General features: G+C 50.2%; 1 protein-coding gene across 1 annotated transcript in view; it reads left to right on the forward strand.

Moving 5' to 3' along the window:
• The window catches only part of NPLOC4 (NPL4 homolog, ubiquitin recognition factor), a 45,943-nt gene that overhangs the window by 13,962 nt on the left and 5,866 nt on the right, over positions 1-26,115 (forward strand). Inside the window, exons 8-14 of the mRNA XM_075014250.1 lie at positions 527-706; positions 3,708-3,794; positions 7,355-7,426; positions 8,163-8,289; positions 11,092-11,252; positions 22,786-22,857; positions 25,450-25,545. Of these exons, the coding sequence (XP_074870351.1) occupies positions 527-706; positions 3,708-3,794; positions 7,355-7,426; positions 8,163-8,289; positions 11,092-11,252; positions 22,786-22,857; positions 25,450-25,545 (795 nt within the window). The remainder of the gene's footprint in view (positions 1-526; positions 707-3,707; positions 3,795-7,354; positions 7,427-8,162; positions 8,290-11,091; positions 11,253-22,785; positions 22,858-25,449; positions 25,546-26,115) is intronic.

The raw sequence follows: 26,115 nt of genomic DNA on the forward strand, positions 1-26,115 counted from the left end.
TGGGCAATGGCTGTCAGTGTCGTTAGCTTCTTCACGAAGAACTCTGAAAAGCTGCGTGTTCAGCTGTTTCCCCAGAGTGCAGAGGACTTGGATGCTGAGGTGAGCTGGGATGGGGCATCTCAACAGTCCGTCCACGTGGGACCCAAAAAACCACCCAGCAGAATTCCACAGTGCTTGGTGGTCAGAGAGGATTGTGGGGTTATGGCCCTAGAATGAAGCGAGCACTGATTTTAGGTGCTGGCTATGCTGAGTGCTTTTCCTTGCATTCTGCTTGTTGGGGCATGCGTGCGTGTTGGGAGCAGGGAGGGGTAGAGAGGTCACAGGAAGAAGCAGGACGGGAGCAAGCCAGCTTCTCGCTCCATTGCCTTGCTCCAGCAGGATTCGGACTCTTTTTCCTTTGTTGTTTGGGGTACACCTGAGGCAGGTCTGGGGAGAGGTGACCGGACTGCAAGTCAGCAGACTAGTTGATTCCATCTGTCTGGCGTCAGACAGTTGTTCTAAAGCTTTCTTGCGTCCTCTCTGACAGAAATACCGACATGTTGACAACATAATGTTTGAGAACCACACGATTGCAGATCGCTTCCTAGACTTCTGGAGAAAGACAGGGAACCAGCATTTTGGGTACTTGTACGGCCGATACACAGAGCACAAGGACATCCCTCTGGGCATCAGGGCTGAGGTAGCTGCCATCTATGAACCTCCCCAGGTAAAAAAAATAACTCAACACAAGAATGTCGCTGTTTTATTTCTTAAAGATGGTGATTGGGGAACACTTTGTTTGCAGAAAATCACTTGCAGTATTCCCTGCAGTAGATCCAAAAGTAGGTCTAAACGGTCCAGATTAAAATTACCTATTGTGACTAATTATCTGTGGTAATAGTCTTGTCTTAGATTATTAACGCTGAAATTGCCACTCGTATTTGCTTTTCACTGTTTATGATTTTAGTGACTTCCTTAGAATGGGAGTCGCTTTCAGGTTCTCTCGGGGGTTGTTTTGGTTGCAAAGAATTCAGCTGGAAATATTTGTCTCAAACTGTTTTGAAACAAAAAGATGTTTCAAAATATGCTCACGGAAATATTTCTGTTGCCCTTAAATTTTATACAAACATCTACACAATCAACATTTGGGCTCAAAGTCGCTTCGTTTCTTATTTAGCTAAGACTGCTGTATAGAAATATACTGTTGCTGTGCAGGAGTGGACAGATCTGGTCTGAGTGGAACAGCTCAGGTTTTGCTCTTGTCTTGGTAGACTGCGTTTAGAAGAGAGCAATTACCATTTGGTTTTACCTAGCCCTGCAGAGCGTTTTCTGTGGACCGTCGTTCAAACTCTGTAAAGCCTGCAGAGGAGCAGGCCAACACGTCATTGCAGACTGATCCAGCGCATTAGTGTAAACGTCAGTTTCGTGGAGATCAGTCACAGGCCACAAACAGTCCAGCAGGGGGAGGTTTGGGCCAAAAACAAGGATTTCAGGGTTCAGGAGGCGGCTTCAGACTGAGGCAGAGGATTGGGATGTAGGAGTAGGTGAGGGCTCCAGATGGGGGGCAGGCTGTGGGGTGGGGTTAGGGATAAGGGGTTTGGTGTGTAGGAGGGGACTGTGAGCAAGAGGCTGGGATGGAGTGTGGGGTCTGGGTGAGAGTTAGGAAGCTGGTAGGGGATGGGGACATTGGAGGGGGTGCAGGGCTAAGGCCGGCTCCGTGCTATGGCTACTCCCAGAAGTGGACACAGCTGGCACGTCCTGCAACCCATGCGGTTGTGCATTGCCCTTGCCTGCAGGCACCACCCCCACAGCCCCAACTGGCTGCAATTCCTGGTCAGTAGGTGCTGCGCTGTGCACCTGGAAGCAGAATGCCGGGCACCCCAGATCACCACCTGCCACAGCAATGCTCTGAATTCCAGCCTAGGGGAAGAGGGACTAGACCAAGGCTCAGGGTTTTCAGCCTGCAGTGCAGAGACTTTCTTCAGGGCAGATGAAATGAAGCCAGAGCCTGGATCTGGTCCCCAGGCGAGAGGTTCCCCGCCCCGGGGCGTAGGACCATGAATACACCACAGACTTGAAAATAAAGATTCCAGATTTGTTCCTTGTAAAAGTCACTAGGTGGCGCTGGTTACTGCCTGGGAGCTCTTGGGTTGGACCACACCCAGGTCCAGCAAATCCAAATGCATCGGATAGATTTCAGCATCACCTCAAACCGGATCAAATGCTAGAAAGCTGAGTGAGGCCTTGTAGGTTGAATGATGTAACTGACAGTGTGTAGCGCTGTAGCAAGACAGAGCAGGGGAGAGAATATCACTGGCTGGGACAACTCCTGTTGGTGAGAGAGAGCGTTTTTGAGCTATCCAGAGCTGCTTTTGAGGTCTGGGGAGCTGCAGAGCAGGTCTCTCTCACCAAGAGACGCTGGCCCAATAAAAGCTATTACCAAAAAAGCTCCTCCACTTTGCTTCTCTCCTGTCCTGGGCTGCATTATACACAAGAACTCCTCACGTGGCGTAGCATCTGCAGGGAGGGTTCCAAAACAGTGAAGCTGGACCAGTATTTAATTTCCCTTTTTAAGGACTAGAAGGCGTACCAGGTAATCCTGCAAAGCAGCAGGCCTCCTATTTCTGTCCAGCTGCAACGCCCTTCGCGTTGTGGTTAGAGAGCTCCCTGAAATCCACAGTGCCTGGGGAGCTGACTCGTCCAGCTTCGGCATCTTCGTCTGTTTCAGCGTGTTTCAGTATTGCAACATAGAGAGAGCTATAAAGGCGCTCATGCCCCAGGGTGGATTGGAGAGGTGTCGCAGGTGTGACTCTTCACATCCCGTCTATTGTGAATTCAAACTATGCAGGCAGGGGTGTGCAAGGCGTGGTCTGCCCATGTACACGCCCTAGTGAGGGAGGCATGGAGTAGGAACGTCATAACTCCTGACTGCCATTGGATTCACGGGGGGTGAAGTCACAGTCAGTCGTGTCATTCAGCTCTCTGAGCCAGGCCTACTGTAGGTGCAGGTACACCCCTTTAGGCCTTTACAGCTCTGCTGATTTTATTAAATGCCACCGTAGCCAAGCCCAGCTTGTTGGCCCAGTGTCGTTGTAAGCCCCTGGTATGACCTAGGGGGCACACAGGTGTTGGAAGTGTCTTTTTCAGCTCCACTGTGGTGCTTAAGATGGAAACGAGGCAGCCTCCTCCACTCCTCTGGGGAGACAAGACTCTGCTCTTCTGGCTGGCAGAGCTTCTCAGCCCAAAACCTAACAACAACAGCGCCTGCCTTTGAAAGCGCTCTCGAATGGCGGCGTCTTGTGCTCCACAGCTGGGAGGAAGGGCTGCACGAATTCTTGGATTCACCAACTTCCATCCAGTGCGCTGCTCTTACGTCCAAACAAGCACAACATGAGCATAGATCCGCCACCTCCGAAAGCTTCAGAAAGATGTTCTTGTCTGTACCTTTCTCTAGCAGTGCTCCGAGAGCATCGTAATAGGGCCAGCGAGTGTGTACAGAGCTCCTCAGGTTCATGAATCCTGACGCTTGCCAGCTAAGTTTCAGGACTCCTGTATAAACCGCCTTTCCCAAGGTTGTAACAAGTCTGCAGGAGAGCTGGGAATGGAACCCAGCAGCTGTGTTCCTAGGCCCCTGTCTCACCCACTTGAGAGTCTCTCTTGAAATGCCCAGAAGGATAGTACCTAATTTGCTCTGGGTTTTGAATGAGGTTGTGCTTGTTTGCTTACAGATTGGTACCCAGAACAGCCTGGAGCTCCTTGAAGACCCGAAAGCTGAGGTTGTGGATGAGATTGCTGCAAAGCTTGGCCTGAGGAAGGTAGGGAAATGTTCTGGGCTAATATGTCTGGGAGAAGGGCTGAGTTCCCCTAGGGACACGCAGCTTCCCATGAAGCCTCACTCAGGCACTGTGGGCTGCAGCAGGGGGTGATGTCTCTTCCCAAACCCTGAAGCTGGCAGAGACAGCCAGGGGGGAGGGTGTCACTCCTGCCCTGACAGCCCGAGTACCGAATGCCACGGCCAGGAAAGAGAAGACCCTCCTTGCCATCCCCAGCAGGGACCCACCCTGCCCCCCCTTGAGGCCCACTCCCAGTCCTGAGCACCCTCCTCATCCACAGCCCCACTCCAGAGCCCTTGCATCCCAAGCCTCTGGGCCAGCCCTGAGCTCCTGCACCCAAACTCCACCCTGGGTCCCTCACTCCTGTGCCTTAACCCTCTGACCCTGCTCTGAACCCCCTCCCACCTTCAGAACCCATTGCCCCACTCTCACCACATGATGTCTGTCGCACATCACCTCCACATGGGTACGCATAAACAAATCCGTTCTGCTGGGGGCGGGACAAAGTTAGAGGCGGCGTTCTGGCGAGGGATGTAAAGTCCTGTTTTGTTAGTTAACCTGTTAAATGTTCAGTTGAACCGGTTAACCGATTAAACGGTGGGGGGCACGCCAGCCTGCGGCACCGCCATTGGTGGGGAGTGCTCCAGTCTGGACCGAGCAGCCCCAGGCACACTGCAGGGCAGGGTGTTCCAGTTAGGCCAAAGCAGCTCAGGTCCCTGGCGTGCCACAGGCAGGGGTGCTGCAGCCCAGCTGGACCAGCTCCAGCTGCCTTCCTCTTCCCACACGTCCACTGTGGACGGGAGGGTCTACTCTAGCCATGCTGGCGTGTCTCCGCTCTTCCCTCTCCCCAGCTGCAGTGGCCCCTGTGTGGCTGGAGCAACCCTGCCAGCTGACTGTAAGCAGTAAACCTCGTCCATTTAGGGGAGAGGGTTGTCAGTGAACTGGTTAAACATCAACATCCCTAGTTCTTGGGTCTCTACAGCCATGAAAGGAAAGTCCGCTCTCACCATTCTCCTTACTTGACAAAGCAAAATTAACGCTGAGCACGTTTTCAATCTAGCTCGTGTTTATAGGGAGCCAGTAGCTTTTGTGCTTCTAGGCAGGAAAGTGAAGCGAGGCTGTTTCTCTATGCAGACACTGAGCAGAGTGACAGAGCTGTTCTGCTCAGCTCAGCCGTCCTCCGTCTTGAACAGCATCAAAGGGATCAGAAGCCCAACTTTCTGCCTCTCTCCCCTTGGATCAGCACATTCCCTCGCCCCTCTGGCGGGTGCTAATTTGGCATCCTTGAGGGTTGAGTTTTTTCGTTCGTTCTTTGAGCGACTCTGTGGCTTGCTGGCAGGATTCCCACAAGCAGAGCTCAGTGCCTGTCTCCGGGTGTTCCTGGGGGGCTCTGCGGTACAAGAGTTAGCCTGCGTATGATTTAGGCGTGGAGTTCCTTATTTCTCTTGTAGCTGCAACCTGTCAGTGAGTTAATCAAGACATGCAGATGTCAGCGTCCTCTGTATGCAGGTGACATTCAAATCGATATTTAATTTTCCAGCCAGTCTGACAGTATTGCTCACCGTGCAGCAGCTAGCACTTAGCACTGAGCTTTCTGGTGTTGAATGTTTTCAAGCTGGAGGTCTTGTTTGTAGGCAGGGGCACACACTCCTCTATGGGGAGCTCCCTTGCTCTCCAAGATGAAATCCGTCTCTTACTGCCCATGTCTGAAGCAAGGAATTGGTGGGCGGTGTTAGAGTCCTGTTTTATCTTTGCTTCTCACTTGGGTTCTGTGAAATCACCTAGGTTAACAATGCAGAGTTACAGTAAACCTTCAGTTTAATGGACCCCGATATAACGAACGCTGTCTGCCAGCCCCCCCACCCCCGACTTCTCCCCCAGAGTAAATGCTGGAGTCTCACCAGAGCTGCTGCCAGGGCTGGGGCTGAAGGGGCTACCTGGGGCCACTGAGGCCAGGGGAGCCGTGGGGTGGAGGCAGGGCGCAGGAGCTCTCCTCCCCCAGCCCTGTGTGCATGGAGCATGTCAGCTTCTGGCTGCCACTGCCGGTAATGGTGCTGAGCAGCAGCAGGGGTGTCGGAGGCTGCTGCCTGCTGGCAGGCTGGGGGCGGCCAGGCTCTGCCTTTGCGTGGGTGGCTCGGGGCTGGGAGCTGGGGGAGCTGCAGCGCTGAGAGCTGCAGGAGGTGGAAGGAGCCAGGCGGGCATTGCATTCAGTTCCTCTCCTGGTACCTGGGAGAGGGAGATGGAGGTGTGAGGAGAATGGGGCAGGAGAGGGGAAGGGAAGTGGGGGCAGAGGACAGGAGTGAGAGACGGGCTGGGGCGGTCAGTGCACCATCACACAGTACAACCATTCGGATACAATGGACTTGCAGCACGAATGGACACCCCTTCCCCCAGTTAGTCCGTTAAACCGAGGGTTTGCTGTGCTGAGCGTGGGCTGCAGATCTGGGCGGGATACCTCGTCTGTCTCTTGGCCTCCCAGTAGGTTACCACATTGCTCTGTGGCAAACACCAGACACCGGGCTCCAGAGATGCGGGAGCTGCTTTGGCAACAGGGGCTGCTGCAGCCTCCTGGTGGTGGGGCGGGGGCGGGGGTGGAGGATGGGGGTTCCTGGCAGCAGAGGCCGATGTGCCAGGGAACAGGACCGCTGCCCTGTGAAGGAGCTTCCACATTGCAGGAGGTGCCTTCCTGAGGCACAGGACGCTGGGGAATGAAACATGCTCCCCCTGGAGGGGCTCCCTGGCAGCAGGAGATGTCTGCTGTAGGTGTTGGGTACCAGGGAAAGGCAGCCACCCCATGGCAGAGCTCACCGGCAGCACGGGCTGCTGCCAGGGGGTGCTGGGAGTGGGATAGCTGCAGCTCCAAGCCACCAGGTGCTAGGACACAGGAACCTGGCAAAACATGAGACAATTTGCCCGTTTTCTTAAAAAAGTCGAAGAGACAGCTTAACTAAGGGACTGTCCTGGGAAAAACAGGGTGGATGGTCGCCCTGCCTCCCGGTGGGTGCATAGCAGGCTTCTCAGCCGAATGGCTACGTCTTGTAGAAGTGAGTTGCAAGGGAGGGCTTGAATAAAGAGTGTAGCTGTCGGGTGCTGACAGTGAAGAGACACGAATATGTGGTTCTCTGTGCAGAGCAGGCTGGGGCGGGGAACACGGCAGAACTGAGAGGGAAACTCAGAAAGTGTCAGAAAACCAGCTCACTGAGACACGATGTCGTCTCCAGTTGGGCTGCTGCTGCTGCAGTCTAAATATTGTGCATCAGATGGCTCTTTGGTGTGGGGGATTTGGGGGAAGGCTAAGAGGCCTGCAGCCTCCAGGCTTTTCTGTGAAAATATTCCCCTGCAAGACATAGACCTGCAAGTCCCTTGGAAGCTAGCTGGCACTGCACACGTGTGAGTTGTGTCCAGAGGAATGCAGCCCAGCCGGGCGAGTCCTTGCCTTTCGGTGCCATGCAGCAGGCCCTCATCGGGAGGGGTGAGGATCATCTTGTGGGAGGGAGTGACGTCCCACTTCTAAAAGAAGCGGGGGTTTTATTTGTTTAAAGGTTGGCTGGATATTCACGGATCTGGTTTCTGAAGATACCCGGAAGGGGACTGTTCGGTACAGCAGGAACAAGGTGAGAAGCGAGTGCGTCGGTAATTGCTGTCTTTGTCTATTGACCATCATAGATGCAGGCTCTGCCAAGCAGAGTCCTGCCCCCAGGGACTGCAACTGAAGGCAGAAGTCAAGCCATTGCAGTGTAGAGTGGGCTGGGTACGTTGCGGTTGCCGTGTTTCCTGCTGCGGGGGGTTTTCCAACGCGTTTGAAGGAGCAGGGGGGTGATCAGTGAACAATGGTGGGAGCCTGCCACAGTCTCATTCGCCCACTCCTGAGAGCGAGCTCTGGATTACGAGAGACTTCAGCAGAGGGTAGAGCGCAGGGTGACGTAAGTGATGAGTTTGGTGAGCGATTGAGCGTTGCACCTTATGCAGACCGCTTTGCTGTCTGAACCTCAAGTGCTTCCAGCGCATTGTCTGCATAATACTTTCTATCTTCAAATGGCAACCTTCCTGCCTCCCTGTGACATAGAGCAATATTATCCCCAGCTCCCAGGTGGTGAAACTGAGGCACTGACTTACCCGGGACTGTGCTGTCTGAGACACAGCCAGGATTAGAACTCAGGGCTTCCAGACTGCTAATCCCCTGTGTTCAGTCCTTTACCCCCTCTCTCTGTAGCATTCCCTTCACAGATTGCACAAATGCTTTACTAAGAAGCAGATTTTTGCCAGAGCAGCTGCAATCCAGTGAAATGGAGGTGGGGCATGTCTCATAGCTCCATCATCTTGCCAAGTTCTGTTCTTATTTTTTCCTAGGATACCTATTTTTTAAGTGCAGAAGAGTGCATCACTGCTGGAAACTTTCAGAACCAGCATCCCAACATATGTCGCCTGTCTCCAGATGGCCACTTTGGATCCAAATTTGTCACTGTTGTGGCTACAGGTATAAACTGACACAGAGTTCTCTTAACCCCTCATTTCTTCTGGGATTTTCTCTGGTGGTTACCCCCAAGGAACATGCAGTGCTTCCCTGTCAAGCTACAGACTGTCCTGATCGCTAGAAGTGTTCAGTTGTCTCCCACCAGTCCTTGCAACAAGTCTTAGATGGTTCTCAAGTGCATTGAGTAAAATAAATTTCCCTTATTCCATGTTCTAACTGTTCTTTCTCCACCTGTTTCCTGCGACCCCTTCCATGCAGTTAGCGTCAGTGGAGTGTATATTCACAGACATACACACGTTCTTTCTTCACCATAAAATTGTCAGCCAGGAGTAGGAAAATAAAGCACCAGCAACAAATATCCTATGGCCAAAGGGTGCCTGCCTGCTTCTTTTTACAAAGTTAGTTTCTCTTCCAAACCTGCTCTTGAGTCTTCAGAGAGAGCCCCTGGTGTAGCCCACTTTAGGGGGTGTGGATTTGTGGAACTCAAGATGTGACTGCTCAAAGAGAGTTCGACCAGTTGAATGAAGTTTTCCTCTGGGAGGCCCCTGATGCCTTGTTTCTTTTTTCAGTTGCTTTTCGTGAAAAGAACGCTCATATGTAGTGTTTGCATCATGCCATATCTTCAGAGCACTTTGTGTTCAGTAACAGTGGCCTCACTCCAGCGAGGCAGGGAATGAGTGTTTGCCACTTTTAAAGAAGAAAGAACTGAGCCGCAGAGGGGATGCCTGGCAATGTTCCTTCTAATTTTTTCCATCCAAGGGCGGAATAAATTTTTATGTGCACTGAGGCATGTGTTTGTGCACCGCCACTAGAAACACACACTGCCAGCTGTGGGTGCTCTGCTAATCAGCTGTAGTGGCACCTGAATCTCCTGGGTGGCTGCCCAAGTACCCATCCTACAGGGAATGCTGGTGACTGGCCGTAGGCTGCCAAGCCAGGACTTGACCTCGGGAGTTCTTTGCTCCCTGTCCTGCAGCAGTATGCTAGGGCTGTGCTAGTTAATGCCTGCTCAGCTGAGCTTCATAGGAAGATGGAAGAGAGCCAGAATAACAGCACTTCCATGCACTTGCTATCCAGCTGTGGCGATGTATTCTAGAGAGTTTGAGGAACACCATTGTGTAGCTCCGAAGGGCAGTGTGTCCAGGCCTTGTAAGCTGAAATGTTGGAGTCTGTGGTACTAGAACACAAAAACTTCGGGAGTCTTGAAAGTTACTTGTGACGGTTCACTGTAAAGTGGGGACCTTTAATTCCCTCATATTTCTGCCACTGAAAAACAGATACGAAAAAAAACCCTTCAAAGTGAAATTCGGATCTTCCCAGGTGAGTGAAAAATGTTTTTGTCCAATCACTCAAGTATCTCAATTAAAGCGCCTGCAGGCTTCTGTCGCATCAATTTTGGCCATCCCGTGCAGGGAGCTTTTTCAGGACCCTCTGAAGAGTACAGGAGATTATACTGATACACGGGGCCAGTTCATGGAGGCATTGGCATGAGCTGGGGAAATTACAGCCTTCAAAGTTCAATCTGCCCTCGGCTCTCTGAGACGACACAGATGTGTTCATTTAAGGTTTCCCTGAACCAGGTTCTGGGGTCTATTTTAAGCAATCTAAAAAAGCCTGAATTCCAACTAGCATCCCATGTAAAGAATTAACGTGCAATATTATGTTACCTCCTCTGAGCCCCAGGCTTTAGAGATGTTTCTGGGGCCTTTTCAGTAACAGGTCTATGTGATCAGACAGCTGCCTCACGCATTCCAGACTGCTAAACGCATTCATCTTTTCTTACAAGATAAATGTGCGTATCCATTTTTAAACAAGGTGTTTTACTGGGGAAATGGGGTTTGCTTTGTTCAGGCCTTCCATGTGTCTTGGCCCACTTTTAATTTCTGGGAGTGTTTGCCCAAGATCAGAGTGAGACAGGCTAGAAATCAGAGGCTAGGAAACCAATGTTTCCTCTTCTGATCACCTGGGCCAGATAATTTCATTCTGTTCTGTTAAATCAGCCTGTCAGATTTCTGTACAAACAACTGGTTTGTTCCTAGTGCGCAGTATAAATGTAAATGTGCCGTTTGCACCATCAACTTTGCCTTTTAAAGGTCCCCTGCATGGATTAATTTCACTTTCTCTCACAGCGTCCAGCTTCACAGATAGCAACGCGCTCTTAACGTTTATGTGTGCCTCATTTTCTCTCTGATAGCGGACAGCCTGCTGAGGCTTAAACTAGCCAAACTGAAGAACTGATTTTGTGATCCATGCCAAAGCCACCCGAAGCGAGTGTTGTGACTTCCTGTTTTGTGGGTCAAAATTCCCTGGCTTTGTACACAGTCACGTTTGCCAGGTGATTGACCTAAGTTACTGTAGCCTGGAGTTGGCTGTGTAGACCTTAATGAGGATAGCAGGAACTACCTTCCTGACTGTAATTTTGGAAAGTGTTGCTGCTGAAGAGGGAGGCTAGAGGGATCCGATGCTCGGCCCCCGAGGTTGAAAGCTTGGCCTAATTAAATAAATGGCAAAACTTCCATTGATTTCAGTCCAGCCAGGATTTCACCCGAGGAATGGGTACCACTAGTTTAGGTGTGAAAACACAGGTGGAAGCAGTGTGCAGGATAAAGTAAGTGTAGGACTTTCATGGGAATCCCTGTGTACAAACACTTCCTAATACAGCAAACCACGAGCACAAATGCCTTGGTATTTAAAGCCAATGTGATGTGTAACCCAGCTGCTCAGACCATAATGCTAGCCATTGCAATCTTGCAAGAATAAGTAAATGCTCCCCTGTGGCGGATTAAAGGTAATTTTCTATTCTAGGTGGTCCCGACAACCAGGTCCACTTTGAGGGTTACCAAGTCTCTAATCAGTGCATGGCCCTGGTACGGGACGAGTGCCTGCTGCCATGCCGGGATGCACCAGAGCTCGGCTACGCCAAGGAGTCCAGCAGTGAGCAGTATGTGCCTGACGTATTCTATAAGGTAAGGGTTGAGACTAAGACGTGTGCGCAAGAGCATGAGGACGACGTCTGCGGCGGGGCTGGAAACTGACGTAGCCAGCTCAGAGAAAGGGTGTCTTTTGAGGTTTAGAACTATTTTCTGTAGTAACCACTCCGTGCATGTCCACAGGAAGTAATTGTGTCAGCTCCATTTCTTCCTCGTAAAAGTGCTATTATGGTTTCCAGTGCAGTAGTAGCCATTGGCTATCTAGCCTATAAATGAGGTCTGCAGTGATCCACCTAGGGCCTGTAGCAGGCATTCGGAATTAACCACGCCATGTGTGTTTATTGGCAGTGGCTGCCATACTTCTCTGTTGACTTTTAATCCCCCGCTGAGCCTATTGGCATCCTCCTCTCCTCAATTATACTTACACATAGTGTGCGCTGGAGCAAAATGATGCACTAAGTTGAAGCAGCAATAAAAGCAGATTTCTAACAAGCTGGTGAGAATTCAGTGTAGGTAATGCTTTTCTAAGAGACCTGCGGAGCTGCATCAGGCACGCCACAACAGCAGACCAAGCAGGAAAGTAAGAATGAGTCTGCCCAAATAGAGCACCAGCTGGAACCAGCAGAGGAGGAAGACGCCACATGTACCCAAGCCAAAGGGGAGCAGTAGCCTACACGTATAAAAGCCAGGAAGGAAGGGATTAGTAGACTTAAATAAAGAGGGGGGGATAGGGGGAAGGACAGGAAAGTGTCCACACTGGGTCAGACCATTGGTCCCTCTAACACGGTATCCTGTCAGACAGTGTCCAGTTCTGGAGCTTCTAGGGGAGTACACAGAACAATAGGCTGAAGGTAGCCACCTCTGTCCTAAACTCTCGCCTGGCAGGCTGAGGTTTAGGCTCACCCCAAACTTGGGGTTGCATCCCTGACCACGTTGACTAATAGCCACTGTTGGACCTGTCCTCTGTGAGCTTATCTAGTCCTCCTTTGAACCCTGTTATACTTTTTGCCTTCCCAACAGCCACTGGGAATGAGTTCCACAACGCTGGCTTTTCTCTCTTTGGGGCAGGGGTTAGTACCTGCCGTTAGTGCCTTACTGTTCGGTCACGACTGTAACCCTCAGAAGCCCCTCCTGCTACACAGCGGAGGCCACCCATGTTCAGAGCAAGAATCTACAAGAGCATTGGCCATCAGAAGAGCCGTCCTTGCAGGGTGCATGCCAAAGCCCCGTCTGTATCTGCACTACTGCCCGTATGGAGTATGTAGCTTTTAAATGCGATGCTAGAGACGAGCAGCCACTTCACACATTTGTCCCTGCAGTTTTTCAAACCTCTTGTCTTTCCAGATTTGGGTGGGAAAGATCAGAATAGGGCCTCGGTGAGAACAATGGTGCTGCTTCTCGAAAATCCCATTTGCTGCGTTTTGGTGCTTCATGAATCATGGAGAACATTAAGTTAATGAGGATGCCTGCCAACAAATTAGCCATCCATCATCCGTGCCAGCTATCTCATATGTGTGTGTATCTGGTGTTTGTGATCCGGTCTGCATGTGACACTACCTCCTGTTGCATTTGAGACTGCCCATTAAGTAGTGTAGGCAAGGCAAGGCTGTTAAATTGAGCACCATGTACGCCACGGAGAGCAAATCTTTCGGGAGTACTTCTGTGGGCCCCAGAGTGGTGCTGAGTGACGATCAGGAAACTGCTGATTGGTAAACTCCTCTGCGTGTTTTTTTTTCTGCCAGCACCACATGATTGATTTGCCTTGATGCCCCCTGGAATTGTGAGACGCCTTCCAGCCCAATTTCTTCCTTGCTCTATCAGCCTTTCCCCGTTTGTGCGCTTGTAAATTGAGTTTTCACCCAAGGAACTGATTCCGAGTCCCCACCACAGCAACTGATGGACTATTCCCAAAGGACGCCCACATGAGCAGCCAAAGGTCTCATTGGCCTCTTGTCAAGAAGCCAGGAGGTGGTACAGTTGTGCTAGTCTAGAATGTGAGAGTGCAGCTTGTGGTGACTGCAGATCTCAGCCTTCAGTGCTTCATCTCGAAGCCAGGAGATCCTGCTCAGGTCAAGAAGGAGCCCTACATTGTGACACAGTCCATGGCTCCATGTCCAGAAGAACTGCAGAAAGCTGCATGCTGTGTGGTAGCGAAACATTCAGAGCATCAGGAAAGCAGGGTTCCAGCAGGTGCTAACCTCCGGCTTGTAACCCAAAGCAATGGTGGTAAAGAGAAAGCAAACAGATTCCACCAGCCCTCTGTGGAAGTTTCCATGAACCAGTGGGATGAATCATTGGGTCAATCTTCAGGTTATTTCCTATGTTGTGTAACTCTTGCCTGTAATTGTCTTTCCCTTCTGTGCAGTAGGAGGGCTTGAGGAGTGTTTGAATTCAAACATGTTTGGCTGCGGTACCTTGACTTTTTTGGGAACTTTTTTAAATGAATGGTGAGCTTACTCACTTGACCACTTGGGTCTCATTAAATATAAAAAGGTCTGAGGTCAGAGGCACTACCTCATAGTCACTGGGTGTGTGACACTGAGCTTGGCAAAGCTTTGATTAAACATTTTGTTGGGAGCAAGAGTCCTCAGGAGGTTTGGCTGTGCAGTGAGAAGATGAAGGTTCTTGGTAAAGTAACATTCTGGCTCTCCCATCAGCAGGATAGCAGGCGTATTACTGAAGCACTGTGGTCACCAGGCAATAACCAGTTTAATAATCAGTCTACTTACCTTTACCCTTCAGCTTTTTGCTTCCTGCCCTAAGCTGTGGTGCAGGGTTGCTGTGTGCTCAAAGCAGTTGCCATATTTCACCTCACATGGCTGGGCCACTGGTGAGCAAGAATAAGCTGAATAGGGGTAGTGTTTATCGGCTTGACAAGCACTTCAGGAGGAAATGGGCTATATTAATTTTAAGTTTAGTGTGACAGTTGAATGAGGACCATGAAGCCAATGTTTGTGCAGTGTGGAATATATTTATAGAACAATTTAGCATCCAAATATGGGAGGGGAAGCTATTCAGTTCCTGTCTCCACTAGTTGCGTAAAGTAGACGATGCATTTTAAAACTCCTGCCAATAGGAGAAGGTGACCAAAGTAACACTGGAAAAATATGAAGCAGCAAGGGTACTACAATGCGTTCATCACATAAGGAAAAGATCTTCTGTCTTTACCCTTTGTCTGTGTCATCTTTGCTTTTGAAATGACTGAGAAATTTCTCTGAATTAGTAATGCTGCAGAGATTGAAGCCTGTGTCAGGGATCAAAGCCGTGCAGCTGGGAGAAATTAGTGAGAGTGTTACAGGTTTGAGGACTCTGGCAAGCAGGCAAAGAGGTGCTTCAAGGCAAAATAACAGCTCTCTTCACTCTTCAAGCCTTTCTTGTGTAGCGCACATCAAGATGCATTTGTGAAAGGGGGTCAGAGGCTAGTATGCCCCTCAGTGTGTTACAGCTGCTGCTGAAAATAAGGTTCCCATGTGAATGAGTGTGACTCATCTCAATGGTCTATCAGCTGTAGACATGTCTTAAATATCGTGAATACAGGAAACTGATGGTACCAGATTTGCTCTGTTTTCATAAACCAAAGCATTTTTTCCTGAGCTGCCTGCCCGGCCATTCCTCTATGTCTTTACTTTTCTCTTTATGTTGGCCTCTTGCCCTGCTGCTGCCAGAAACCGTCCTATTAACACACAGCAGCATGGTGCTGTCTTCGTGGGGGTGTTCAGGCCATCAGATGCGAAAGCTGGAAATTTGTTTAGTTGTGAAAGTCAGGAGCATTCCGGAGCAAGAATATAAATTACTCTGCTAAATAATTCCTCATTGTGGTCATCCATCCCACTGGTAAATCCAGAGGGTCAAGGGGCAGGATTAGTGAGGACCATCAGGAATTGCCGTGCAACAATCTCTTCTTTGACGATTAAGGTCCTATCAAATTCGTGGTCTGTTTTGGTCAATTGCACAGTCTGAGGATTTTTAAAATGGTAAATCTCGTGATTTCAGCTGTTTAAATCTGACACTTGACGGTGGTGCAATCACAGGGGTCTTGACCCCAAAAGGAGTTGCGGGAAGGTCACAAGGTTGCTGTGGCAGGGTTGCAATACTGTTGTTTTTACTTGTGCTTTGCAGCTGGTGCAATGCGGCCTTCAGAGCTGTACGATTGGAGAGGGGCAGCTGGTGGCCTGGTTCCCGCTGTGAAGGCAGAGCTGCTGCCAGCAGCAGCACAGAAGCGAGGACCGCGTGGTGTGGTTTGCTTCCCTTAGTTTTGTCCTGTTGCCTGCAGAGCCGGGCCCTCAGTCAGCAGCTGCCACTCACCAGTCACCCAACTTGAGGGCAGTAGCACAAAAGTAATGGCGGCATGGTATGGCATGGTATTGCCACGTGTACTTCTGTGCTGGGCTCCCGGCCAATGGCCGTCACGTTCTGGCCATCCAGCTCTGAAGGTAACGCAGAAGTAAGGGTGGCAGTATTGTGACTGCCCCTTAAAATAACCTCACACTCTCCCCTGCTGCTCCCTTTCGGGTCTGGACTGCCGGTCTGAGAGATGCTGGTCTCCCCAGTGAAATCTGGAGAGAGCCAAAGCTCACAAAAGCGGTCAGATTTCCTGCTCTGTGATGTGTTTGCCGCGGCTGTGAACTGGAGAGGGCCCTGGTTATGGTATTGCAAAAATACCAGCTGGTGCTTTTCAACAACAGTAACTCTACCCAAACTCGCAAAGGCCCCCTCCCTTCTCAGTACGCAGACCTGGAATGACTGTAATTACAAGGGTAACCATTCTGTCCTCTAGCACCAGAGACCACAGTACTGTCAACCTCCTCTTGAGTTCATTTTCCGATAGGGTGGAAAGCCTAAAGAGTCCACTTCATATCAGGGCTGCTGAAGTCCTTCCATCTGTCTTCTCCTCCCTGTTTTCATGTGTTTCTAGGAAGTAAAGAAGTGCACCTACCCATCTTGCTTAAGCTAGGAGTGTATTTTAAACACTGGGGATTGAAGTCAGTGGGTGCTCAGCACCTTTGGAAATGTGATTGTCCAGCTGTGTGTTCCCCGCTTCTTGCGGCTCATTATGTGTGAATGCTGCTCTCCAAGTTGGCTTCAGCTCGGGGGCAGAGTTCACGGCTTTCTATTGTCAGGCAGTGTCATTTTATTGTATGCCCCAGCAACTCCCAGGTGGCAGCACCACAGGACTCTCGCGCTGGACTTATTTCATGGATGTCTCTAAATTCCATCGTACGAAGCTGAAAAATAACAGCGCTGACTTTTAAGGCCCCTTTGAAGCATTAAGTAGTCATGGGTTAGTACTTCTGCAGGGCTTGGTTCTTCTGTTAACTTCAGGCAAATGCCTGGGATCTCAGCACACAAAAGATGTCATCCCTGTCGTGAGTCACATGTTATTGCTGTTCCAATAGCCAAGAAACTTATTGGTGGATGGCAAAAATTTAAAGCCCTTTTTAATGAGGCTTGCGTTACAAAAGGGACATTTCCCTTCCTGGCGGAGGTTAATGGGCTTGGTCTTTGCATTTGGACGACTGCTCAGCTTCATGCAGTGTCAGCTGCAAGACACATCGGCCATTAAACTTTTGTTTCAGGCCAAGCTCTGGAAAACACCATTTTGTCCAGTCTGGATTAGCTTGACAGCATTTTGAGGTTTTTATTACGGCCCCCTGGGATACCAAACCCAACTTCTCCTACCCCAAGACAGTCAGACAAGAGTGTGTTATGAGCGCTCGGTTTAGAAATTCCCTCTCCTTCTGTCTGTACGTTTGAAATTCCTCTTGCTGAAAGTCAGATGTTGCATATAACACAAACATGCCTCTGGGCCTCCATTAAAGGAATCTTTGCAGGTCATGATGATGTGAACTCTCGGAGCAGTCAGACTATTGAGGAATGTTCTCATCGGCGCAGGAGAGATGCTCTGTAGTCCAGAAGGGTTCTGTGGTAGCTGCTCTTTCTGGCAGTTGCTCCCGCGTTACCAAAGAACGGAGGAGGGATATTTCCATCTTCACCCTGCATTTCATCCCGCCTAGGTTCTCCTGTGCACAACTTTGTTTTGTAGGAGGTGCTTCCTTGGGTATAGAGTCCTCTGTCCCCAGCCAAGGATGGTTGTTGGGGAGGATGGAAGGACACTGCCTTTATTCTTATCGCAAAAGCTTGCTACGCCTAGATTCCCAGCGGTGAGAAAGTTGATAGGTGTCCAAAGGTCTCCCTGCCTTATCTGGGGGGAGAGACCTACCACGTAGTCACCACCTAGTCTGCACCAGGGAATGCGTCTCCTCTAAGTGAGTAAAAAGCAGATGGCAGTCCTTAGCATAGTTCAGAAGATTAGCTAGATCTGCATCTGCAGTTTGGCTCAGACTAACCAATCCAAAGTGTGCAGAATGGATTTTCACAGCCTCTTGAGTGAGCGTGTTATCATTAGAATGCCATCGTGTTGGAGAGTGGCAGACTGTTCTTAGGTCTGTGCTAAGAGGAAGCATGTCCATGTAATATGCCAGGAATACCCATTTGATAGGATAATGAGCCTTGTGGATAGGGGGAGAAGCGGTAGATGTGGTATACTTAGACTTCAGTAAAGCATTTGGTACGGTCTCACATGATATTCTTATAAAAAAACTAGGCAAATACAATTTAGATGAGGCTACTATAAGGTGGGTGCATAACTGGCTGGATAACTGCACTCAGAGGGTAGTTCATAATGGTTCTCAATCCTGCTGGAAAAGTATAACAAGGGGGGTTCTGCAGGGGTCTGTGTTAGGACCAGTTCTGTTCAATATCTTCATCAACGATTTAGATATTGGCATAGAAAGTACGCTTATTACATTTGCAGATGATATGAAGCTGGGAGGATAGGGTCAAAATTCAAAATGATCTGGATAAATTGGAGAAATGGTCTGAGGTAAAACAGGATGAAGTTTAATAAGGACAAATGCAAAGTGCTCCACTTGAGAAGGAACAACCAGTTTCACACATACAGAATGGAGAGAGACTATCTAGGAATGACTACAGCAGAAAGGGATTTAGGGGTTATAGTGGACCACAAGCTAAATATGAGTCAACAGTGTGATGCTGTTGCAAAAAAAGCAAACATTCTGGGATGCATTAACAGGTGTGTTGTGAACAAGACACGAGAAGTCATTCTTCCGCTCTCCTCTGCACTGGTTAGGCCTCAGCTGGAGTATTGTGTCCAGTTCTGGGCGCTGCAGTTCAAGAAAGATGTGGAGAAATTAGAGAGGGTCCAGAAGAGAGCGACAACAATGATGAAAGGTCTAGAGAATGTGACCTATGAAGAAAGGCTGAAAGAATTGGGCTTGTTTTGTTTGGAAAAGAGAAGATTGAGGGGCGACATGGTAGCAGTTTTCAGGTATCTAAAAGGGAGTCATGAGGAGGAGGGTGAAAACTTGTTCTTTTTGGCCTCTGAGGATAGAACAAGAGGCAATGGACTTAAACTGCAGCAAGGGAGGTTGAGGTTGGACATTAGGAAAAGGTTCCTAACTGTCAGGGTGGTCAAACAGTGGAATAAATTGCCGAGGGAGGTTGTGGAATCTCCATCACTGGAGATATTTGAGAACAGGTTAGATAGATGTCTATCAGGGATGGTTTAGACAGTACTTGGTCCTGCCATTGGGGCAGGGGGCTGGACTCGATGGACTCTCGCGGTCCCTTCCTGTCCTAGCGTTCTATTCCATGATTTGTATTGGCCTTCTCTGGACTGTGCATGTTGGAGCGGGAAAGAGGTTCTGTTACTCTGAGCAATAACCCAGTGGGAGACTGCAGCTTAACTCAGTGGAGACAAAACTGGGCAAGGAGCTGGGACAAGTGTTCCCTGCAAGCTGACTGCTTGGGCGGCCACCCAGGAGAGAGTCGGGTGCCACTCAGCTGATTAGCAGAGCGCCCCCAACCAGCAGCATGTTTTTCTCTTGCTGGTGTACATCCACTCATGCCTTTGTGCACATAACAAAATTTATTGCACCATGGATGGAAAAAATTTGAAGAATCCTGGTCAGGGCTCTCCAAGGTTCTGCTCCAGTGCTGTAGCTGACTCGCTGTGTGAGCGTCGGCAGGTCTCTTCACCTCTGCCTCAGATCGTCCATCCCGGACGTGAGGCTGTTGCTCACCTTCTGCTGTGCAAGGCTGAGCTTTAGAGACCAAAAGTGCTAGGTAAGAGCTAAGTCACAGGGTATGCAAAAAACCCAGATACAGCAAAGCAAAGCAACATTAGCTGTGTGAACCCAGGAAGATCTGATCACGAGAGACTATCATTGGTGCAAATGTTCTCCACATTAAAGGGTTGTTTGCCTTGAAGAGTAAAGAGCCGTGGTCCATTTGTAGTTGTGGATACACCGAGGAGCCCAGTCCTAGAGCAGAACCTCATTGTGCTAGGTGCTGGACAGACACAGAAGACACAGCCTTTGTTGCAATGGCAATCTAGTTTTAAGGAAGACCCGAGGTGTGTTCCCCTCTTTGCCTGTATCCAAGGAACCAGTGGGACAGTACCGTGTAGAGTGGTAAGCCGTCTCCGGTCACTAGCAGTCCAGCTGGCTGGCAAACTCTTATATCTGACTGACCATACACACGCTGGTTCATAACCCCTGAGAATCTGAACTCTTCGTGAGCTGTCTTCTCCCCATTGCTAGCTTGCAGCGCTAGCTTGCCAGCAGAAGCATGAGAATACTGAGAGTAACTTCCTTGGGTAATGGTATTTCTCTACGCCAATGGATTAATCATTTTCCTGTCTGGAAAGAGAAGCTCCACTACCATTAGGTCAAACTGTTTCAAAATGTTAGGATTGCAGGAGCTCATCTCTACTCCTGTCTCTGGTGTGATTCATAGCCCACTTCCTCTGGGGCCTATTGCTTGATTTTTGTCTGGGCAACAAGTAGAATCTGAGCTTTCCTTAACTCCTTGCTGCCCTCCCTATGGAGCCACGGCTGCTAAACAGAGCACCTGGTGCCGCCTGGTGCTGGGAATCCCGGAGTCACAGTAAGAGCTGACCGCATATCTGGTTAAAGACTGCAAGGGCCTTGATGACTGCCAGATTTGGAGTGAAAACGTGTTTCTGCGTCTCTTGTAGCAATCTTTCCAGCTTGGCATTTGTTAGGGCTATAAAATGTAACTGCCTAATAAAACGGTACATGTGGGGAAAAGATAGGTGCCTACCTCGTTCCTGGCGGGTGGGGGAGGTGTCGGAAAATACATCCTTTAGCTGGGGGGAAGTTAGGTATCAATTTGGTCCTAAGAATTTTAGAAAGTATCTTTGAGGCGGTAGGAGCATGACATTAAAAAGCAGGCTTTTAACATGGAAATCCCCAGGGGGAAGATTAAAGCGAACAGGTGCTGGAAAAATGTTTCCGCATATTAGAACTTAATTAGATTTGAAAATGAATTCCAGATGGGCTAATTATGTGTGAGTTGTTGCAGGTTCGTTCTTGCAGGGGCAGAAGAGTGTTTGGGAAGCTGATGCAGCTTGATTGGATTTGAGTCCTGATCCTTGCAGTATTGCTGAGATCTGAGCGCAGGCTGGCGTTCGGGCCCTGTGATCACTCTGAAAAGGCTCTGCGTCTTCTGCTGCTGCTGTCAGAGCCAGGGAGATCTAAGGCCACAAGCAGCCAGAACTGTTGCTAAAATAACCTCAGGGCCAACAGCCTGTCAGGTTCAAGGAGAAATTATTCTTATCGCGATTACTTATAAGGGAAACTTCAAAGACTGGAAGGTTGATCCTACGAAGGGGGAATGATTTCCAGGGGCACAGGCTGTTGCGGTGCCATTGGCTTCTACAAGCACATTAGCATGTGAGAGCATGCTTGGGCACCTGACTGTGTGTGTGAGAACTGTGCAGAACCAGGGCTGGGGGAGCTGCCCTTAACGCTGTGTGTTTCAGCTGTGGCCCATGTGATGCCCTCAGGGTCGTAGAGGTTCAGGTTGAACCTCTCTAGTCCAGCACCCTCGGGAGCTGACTGGCACCAAATGAGAGAATTTGCCGGACCACGGGGTGGGGATCAGAATTGCGTGGCCCATTACCAACGCTCCCACTGCTTACTGGGCCCTTGGAAGACATTTAGGGGTCAGTGACAACAAAATAGCGGCACACAGCCCTGCAAGCCAGGCCTGGTGACTGCAAACAAACTTACGGAACCACAGGAGACTGGGCCACACCCAGGAGAAGTGGTCGTCCGGCTGACTAAAATCACGCCGGATTGTGGATGTTGCCGGCTGGGGGAGAGGTTCATCCTGTAGTACGTATATTGCATAGGTGCAGCCCACATGATATAGGGAGCTGCATCTGCTACCCGCAGTGGTAAACAGGCTGAGAATCGCTGTGGAAGAGCAGCTGAGAAATGCTACGCCAGCACTAGGACCAGCACAGTCAGAGCCAGAAAGCTGCAGCTTTTAAAGGGACAGTGTTATCTGCGAGTGTCTCTCTGAAGGGTTTTGCTTGCTGCCTGTGTTTCAGGAGTGCTTCACAAAGCCCCAGAGATACCCACTCCGTCTGCAGTGTGGGGCTGCAAGTGGGGTGAAAACCAGGTCCCTGCCAGCTCTTTCAATAGCTTCCTGCTGGCTTTTGCCGTGGCTCAGCCAGAGCTGCGCACCAGGGGGCATCTGCGTAAATTACTTTCACCTCTGGCTACAGGATGGATTTTGGATTTCATGGTCTTTTAGCAGTGGTTCCTAAGAAGTAAGTTGAGCGTGCTGGGATGAGAGCCGTGGGAGAGTCTGCATGTGTGCTGGGGCGACAACCGTGTATGAGCCTGTGTAACCGTCAGGGGATTTGCCTCCCAGCCGTTCTGAGAAAGCCCAACAAACCTGAACTTTTCTGAAAAGTCTGTGACTGGGAATCATGGCTGTATGATTTATGTGCAGCTTGATGAATGATTTATATCACATTAAGGGATGATTTAGGTAGAAAATACAGTCCCCTGTTACAGAATCGGTAATGAAAAGAGTCAGTTCTTATTCATTTATTTCTGAAGCTGTTTGAACTCAGCGTGTTTGACATAAATCAAGTCTAATTGTCATTTCATGATTAATGAACATATGCTGGCCGTTTTTCTTCCTAATTAAACTTTATGTTCAATTCATCTGACAAAGCAAAACAAGTTTAGGCTTCGGCAGATTGTGTGGTTTTTCCAGATCTGTGTATTTAAGAAAAAGGGGTTGGTTTTCCATTGGCCACAAACAGGCCTGCCGGGTATGAGCACATGCAATTTGTGGAGACTTCAGCATGGTGACGTGACAGGACAGCCTAGGCAGGAAGGCCCAGTTTATGTCCCTCTGTGGTGTGAAGGGAACATGCCATTATAACCATGGCGCCTTTTGGCTTGTCTGCCTCAGACGTCGGCCGAGAGATGGGTTGGAATAATCTGAGGAGCAGGGAAGCGTTGCTGTAACAGCGGAGACAGCTACACAGCGGGTTTGCTAACAGCAGCTTAGCACCCAACAAAACGACAGAGGAAAATGAAGAGTTCTCTGTGTCATTCCTAAGATGCAAAGCAACTCCAGTCGTCTGCCTGGGCATTCCGGCTCAGGGATACATCAATCTACACCGGGTCCACCCAGGTCACTGACTCACCTCTTCTTATTTCAGGACATAGACAAGTTTGGCAACGAGATCACTCAGCTAGCTCGCCCGCTGCCTGTCGAGTACCTAATCATCGATGTAAGTATTTGCTGCAGCGCTTGCCCCTTCGCACCTGGCCGCAGAATCAAGGCAGACTTCCTGTCGCACCATCACGAGATGTCCACAAGGTCTGAAGGTCGTCTTTTGAGTTTGCTCTCTTCAAACCACTCTTTAAGCCAGGGAGTGCAGCTCTCTGGGTGCAGGGGTGCTGTGGTGCCAGAGAAATGCATGTGCTTCTCCAGAGGGCACTTCTTGGAGTGTCTTACGGCTGTTAAGAAATAGAATTTACCCATAAAACGAAGGCAGCGGTGAGCCCCCTGCATCTGCTGGGTATTCAGTCATTGGGAGCTGATTAGGAAGCACCGGTTGTCTCTTTCCTAGCGGTCATTAACAGCACCGCTCATTCCAGTGAGGAGCAAGCGGGGTTTGCCTTACGTAACGGCCTACGGCTCTTCCATTGCCAGTTCCTAATGCTTCTGTTGTGGCGAAGGGGTCCTGCTTGCAGATCTGCCTGTCTGCCCTCCCCTGAGCGTGCCCTCAGGAAGCAGGGGTGCATCTTGGACTACGCGTCCTTGAGTGCTGGGAGCCAAAGGGCGATTGGTCTGAGAGCCCTCCCTTGTGGAGTAAGAGTTGCCAGCGCACTTGGAAGCAGCATTCAAACCCTGCCCCGTCTTTCAGTGTTAATGGGGGGCTTTCCCGCCTGGCAGACTGCGAGGCAGACAATACAGATGACAGAGAATATGGTGGGGTTGGAGGTGATGCCACTAATGATTAAATCCATTCAAAGCAACACATCCACTCTAGCTGCTGCTGGCATGAATACAAACACCCTGAGCGCTGCCCCAGGAACTCCCAGATGTGGGGAAGCAGGCGGCCGGGACTCCAACACTCTCTTCCTCTCCGTCAGTTTTTTTCCTGGGGGGTGTGTTCCTTATCAAAGCTGCATTTGGGCTGATGGCTTTGACGTGAGTCAGGCTGGGAAACGTTGCGTTTGGAACAATGGGGCCCATTGTCCAGAGCCCGTCAATGTTCCGTTCCAGTTGACAGCACTAGAAGGGATTAATTACCCCTGCGGTAAAGGTGTCTGCTTTTGGAATATCTGGGGCATAAGTAAGATGAAAACAGACTGAAAGAGTGGGGACTTGGGAGGAGTCTGGCATGATGGAAAACTGAATTTCTGAAGCAAATTAAAAAAATACCCGGAGAAGGATTCTTCAGACTAACATTGCGATGGACGTTACTGTCAGCATCGCACCCCACCGCACCGCACACATCCCTCCGAAAAGCCTTTGCTGATAAGACTTTACTGGCCATCGTATCAGAGTACGATGGCACCTTGCTGGCCCATACAACCTTCTGGTTCACCCACCGTCACCTCCCACCAGCTGACATAAGCGGCCAAGAGAAGGAACATCGGTGAGGCCTGTGATAGCGCATGTAACAAAAGGCAGCAGGCCAGAAGGGTGGCGGAGGATTCGTTTGAGTGCTCTGTGGCTTGGGTCACCCAGTAAGAGCTGCAGGTCCCTCTTGCTAGCCTGGGAAGCATGTGATTACTGAGCCTTGTTCTCCTCTGCATCTAGCTGGTCCCCACCAGTCCAGTGATGGTATTGGGTGCCCTGGGCAGGGGATGCCAGGATTAGGAGGCGATTCTGGAGAACATACATCAGAGAGGGGTCTTGTCCTTGGCGAGAATGTTTGAGTGCAGTTGTGCAAAGGTGCACAAGATAAGAGACAGGCGCAAGGGCCTGTTAGAAGCTTACGCAGTTGAGGAATCACCGTTTGGAGAAAAGCTTGTATCAGCTGCACTACTTTTGCCGCTCTCTCCCTAGCGTGCCTGTGTTTTGGCTGTGTGCAGCACGGAAGTGTCCCTTTTTGCTAAAAGGTTTCACACACAACTGGTGCAAAGGGCTAAAGCCAAGCTCTCGACAAGCCACCAATTTTTTGGTTCCGCTAATCTTCCTTGGCAAAGTAAAGGAGCTGTGTTTTTGTTAGCTCACTTGCAGGAAGTTCCCCTGCCCAGCCCACGGGGTGTAACAAAGCGCCCCTCTGTCCAGCCGTGGTCCAGACCGTACCCTGCACAGCTGATAACCGTGTTTCCAAGCCAGCCGGGGCTGCTCCTGTAACCTCACTCCTTTAGATTATTGCTTTGGGCCTGATCACACGACCCGTGTTTCACGCAGTTGGTTTCTCGGCCCGTGCTCGAGTTCTGGCCCTACAGGGCAGAGAGAAGACAAAACAGTTGCTTTTAGAGAAGTGATCGGGATGGATTCTTTATTCCTTTCCCAGAGTGCCCCACGTCCCTACTGCCAATTTCCGTAGTGCCCCCATCCCCTTCTAATCCTGTAACGTGTCAAAAGAGCCTCTTCCAAGTCGTCATCCTCAGGCGTGCGCAGAGTTGTCACGTCGGTGCCACATGCTCTGTCCTTGAAGGTTGCAGCCGCCCTGAGAAAGGGGCGCGTTCCCCAGAATAAACCCCTTGTGGCCCTCCTGGCTGAACGCTGCAGCGTGTAGTGAGTGGCGTTTCTCAGCTGTTGGAGGCACTGGGCTGAGGTCTCTGGTGCCTGGGGGCCTGGCCTGGCCTGGCCTGTCTGATCAGCACTGTGCACTAACAACTCTGTCTTGAATTTTTAGATCACCACAACTTTCCCCAAGGATCCGGTTTACACTTTTTCTATTTCTCAAAATCCGTTTCCTATTGAGAACCGTGACGTGCTGGGAGAAACTCAGGTGAGTGTGTGTTAAAGGGAGTGTCCTCGCTGTACAATAACACGCATGTGTCATCTCCCACCTGTTTCCCTTGCGCTAACACCTCTGAAAGGAGCTGCCAGTGGAGGCTCTGCAGCAGCTGTTTCGTTGAGCTGTCTCCTCCTAGTTCGAGCCACACTTGGCAACGGGCTCAGTAAAACTTCCCCCTCAGAGTGCTTTGCACCTCCCTATAAATCACCCCTGCTGGAGGTGCCGGTCCCCACTCAAACCAGTGGTGTGGACGAGGCCCTTTGGCTCACCGAGAATTGCTTCTTGCAAGACGCTTCTAAACAGAAGCTGCTGATTCCGAGCAATTTGTTTGGTCGGGAATCAGTTCAGAGTGTATCGTGTATGTGACAGAACAGCCCTGCTCTGCCAGCCTGCTAGGGCGGGTTAAACCAAAGTGCAGGGCCAGCAGTGGTTGCTGGATTTAGTGCTGACCCCGAGAATGCTGGCTGCTTTTGTTGCCGGTTAAAAGGCTGAACTGTTCATTACAGAAAGCAGCCCTGGATAACGCTGGTCAGAGGCAGCTCTCAGCTTGCCCAGGCCCCA

The sequence above is a fragment of the Carettochelys insculpta genome, chromosome 20 (assembly GCF_033958435.1).
Source record: "Carettochelys insculpta isolate YL-2023 chromosome 20, ASM3395843v1, whole genome shotgun sequence".
NCBI classification, from domain to species: Eukaryota; Metazoa; Chordata; order Testudines; family Carettochelyidae; genus Carettochelys; species Carettochelys insculpta.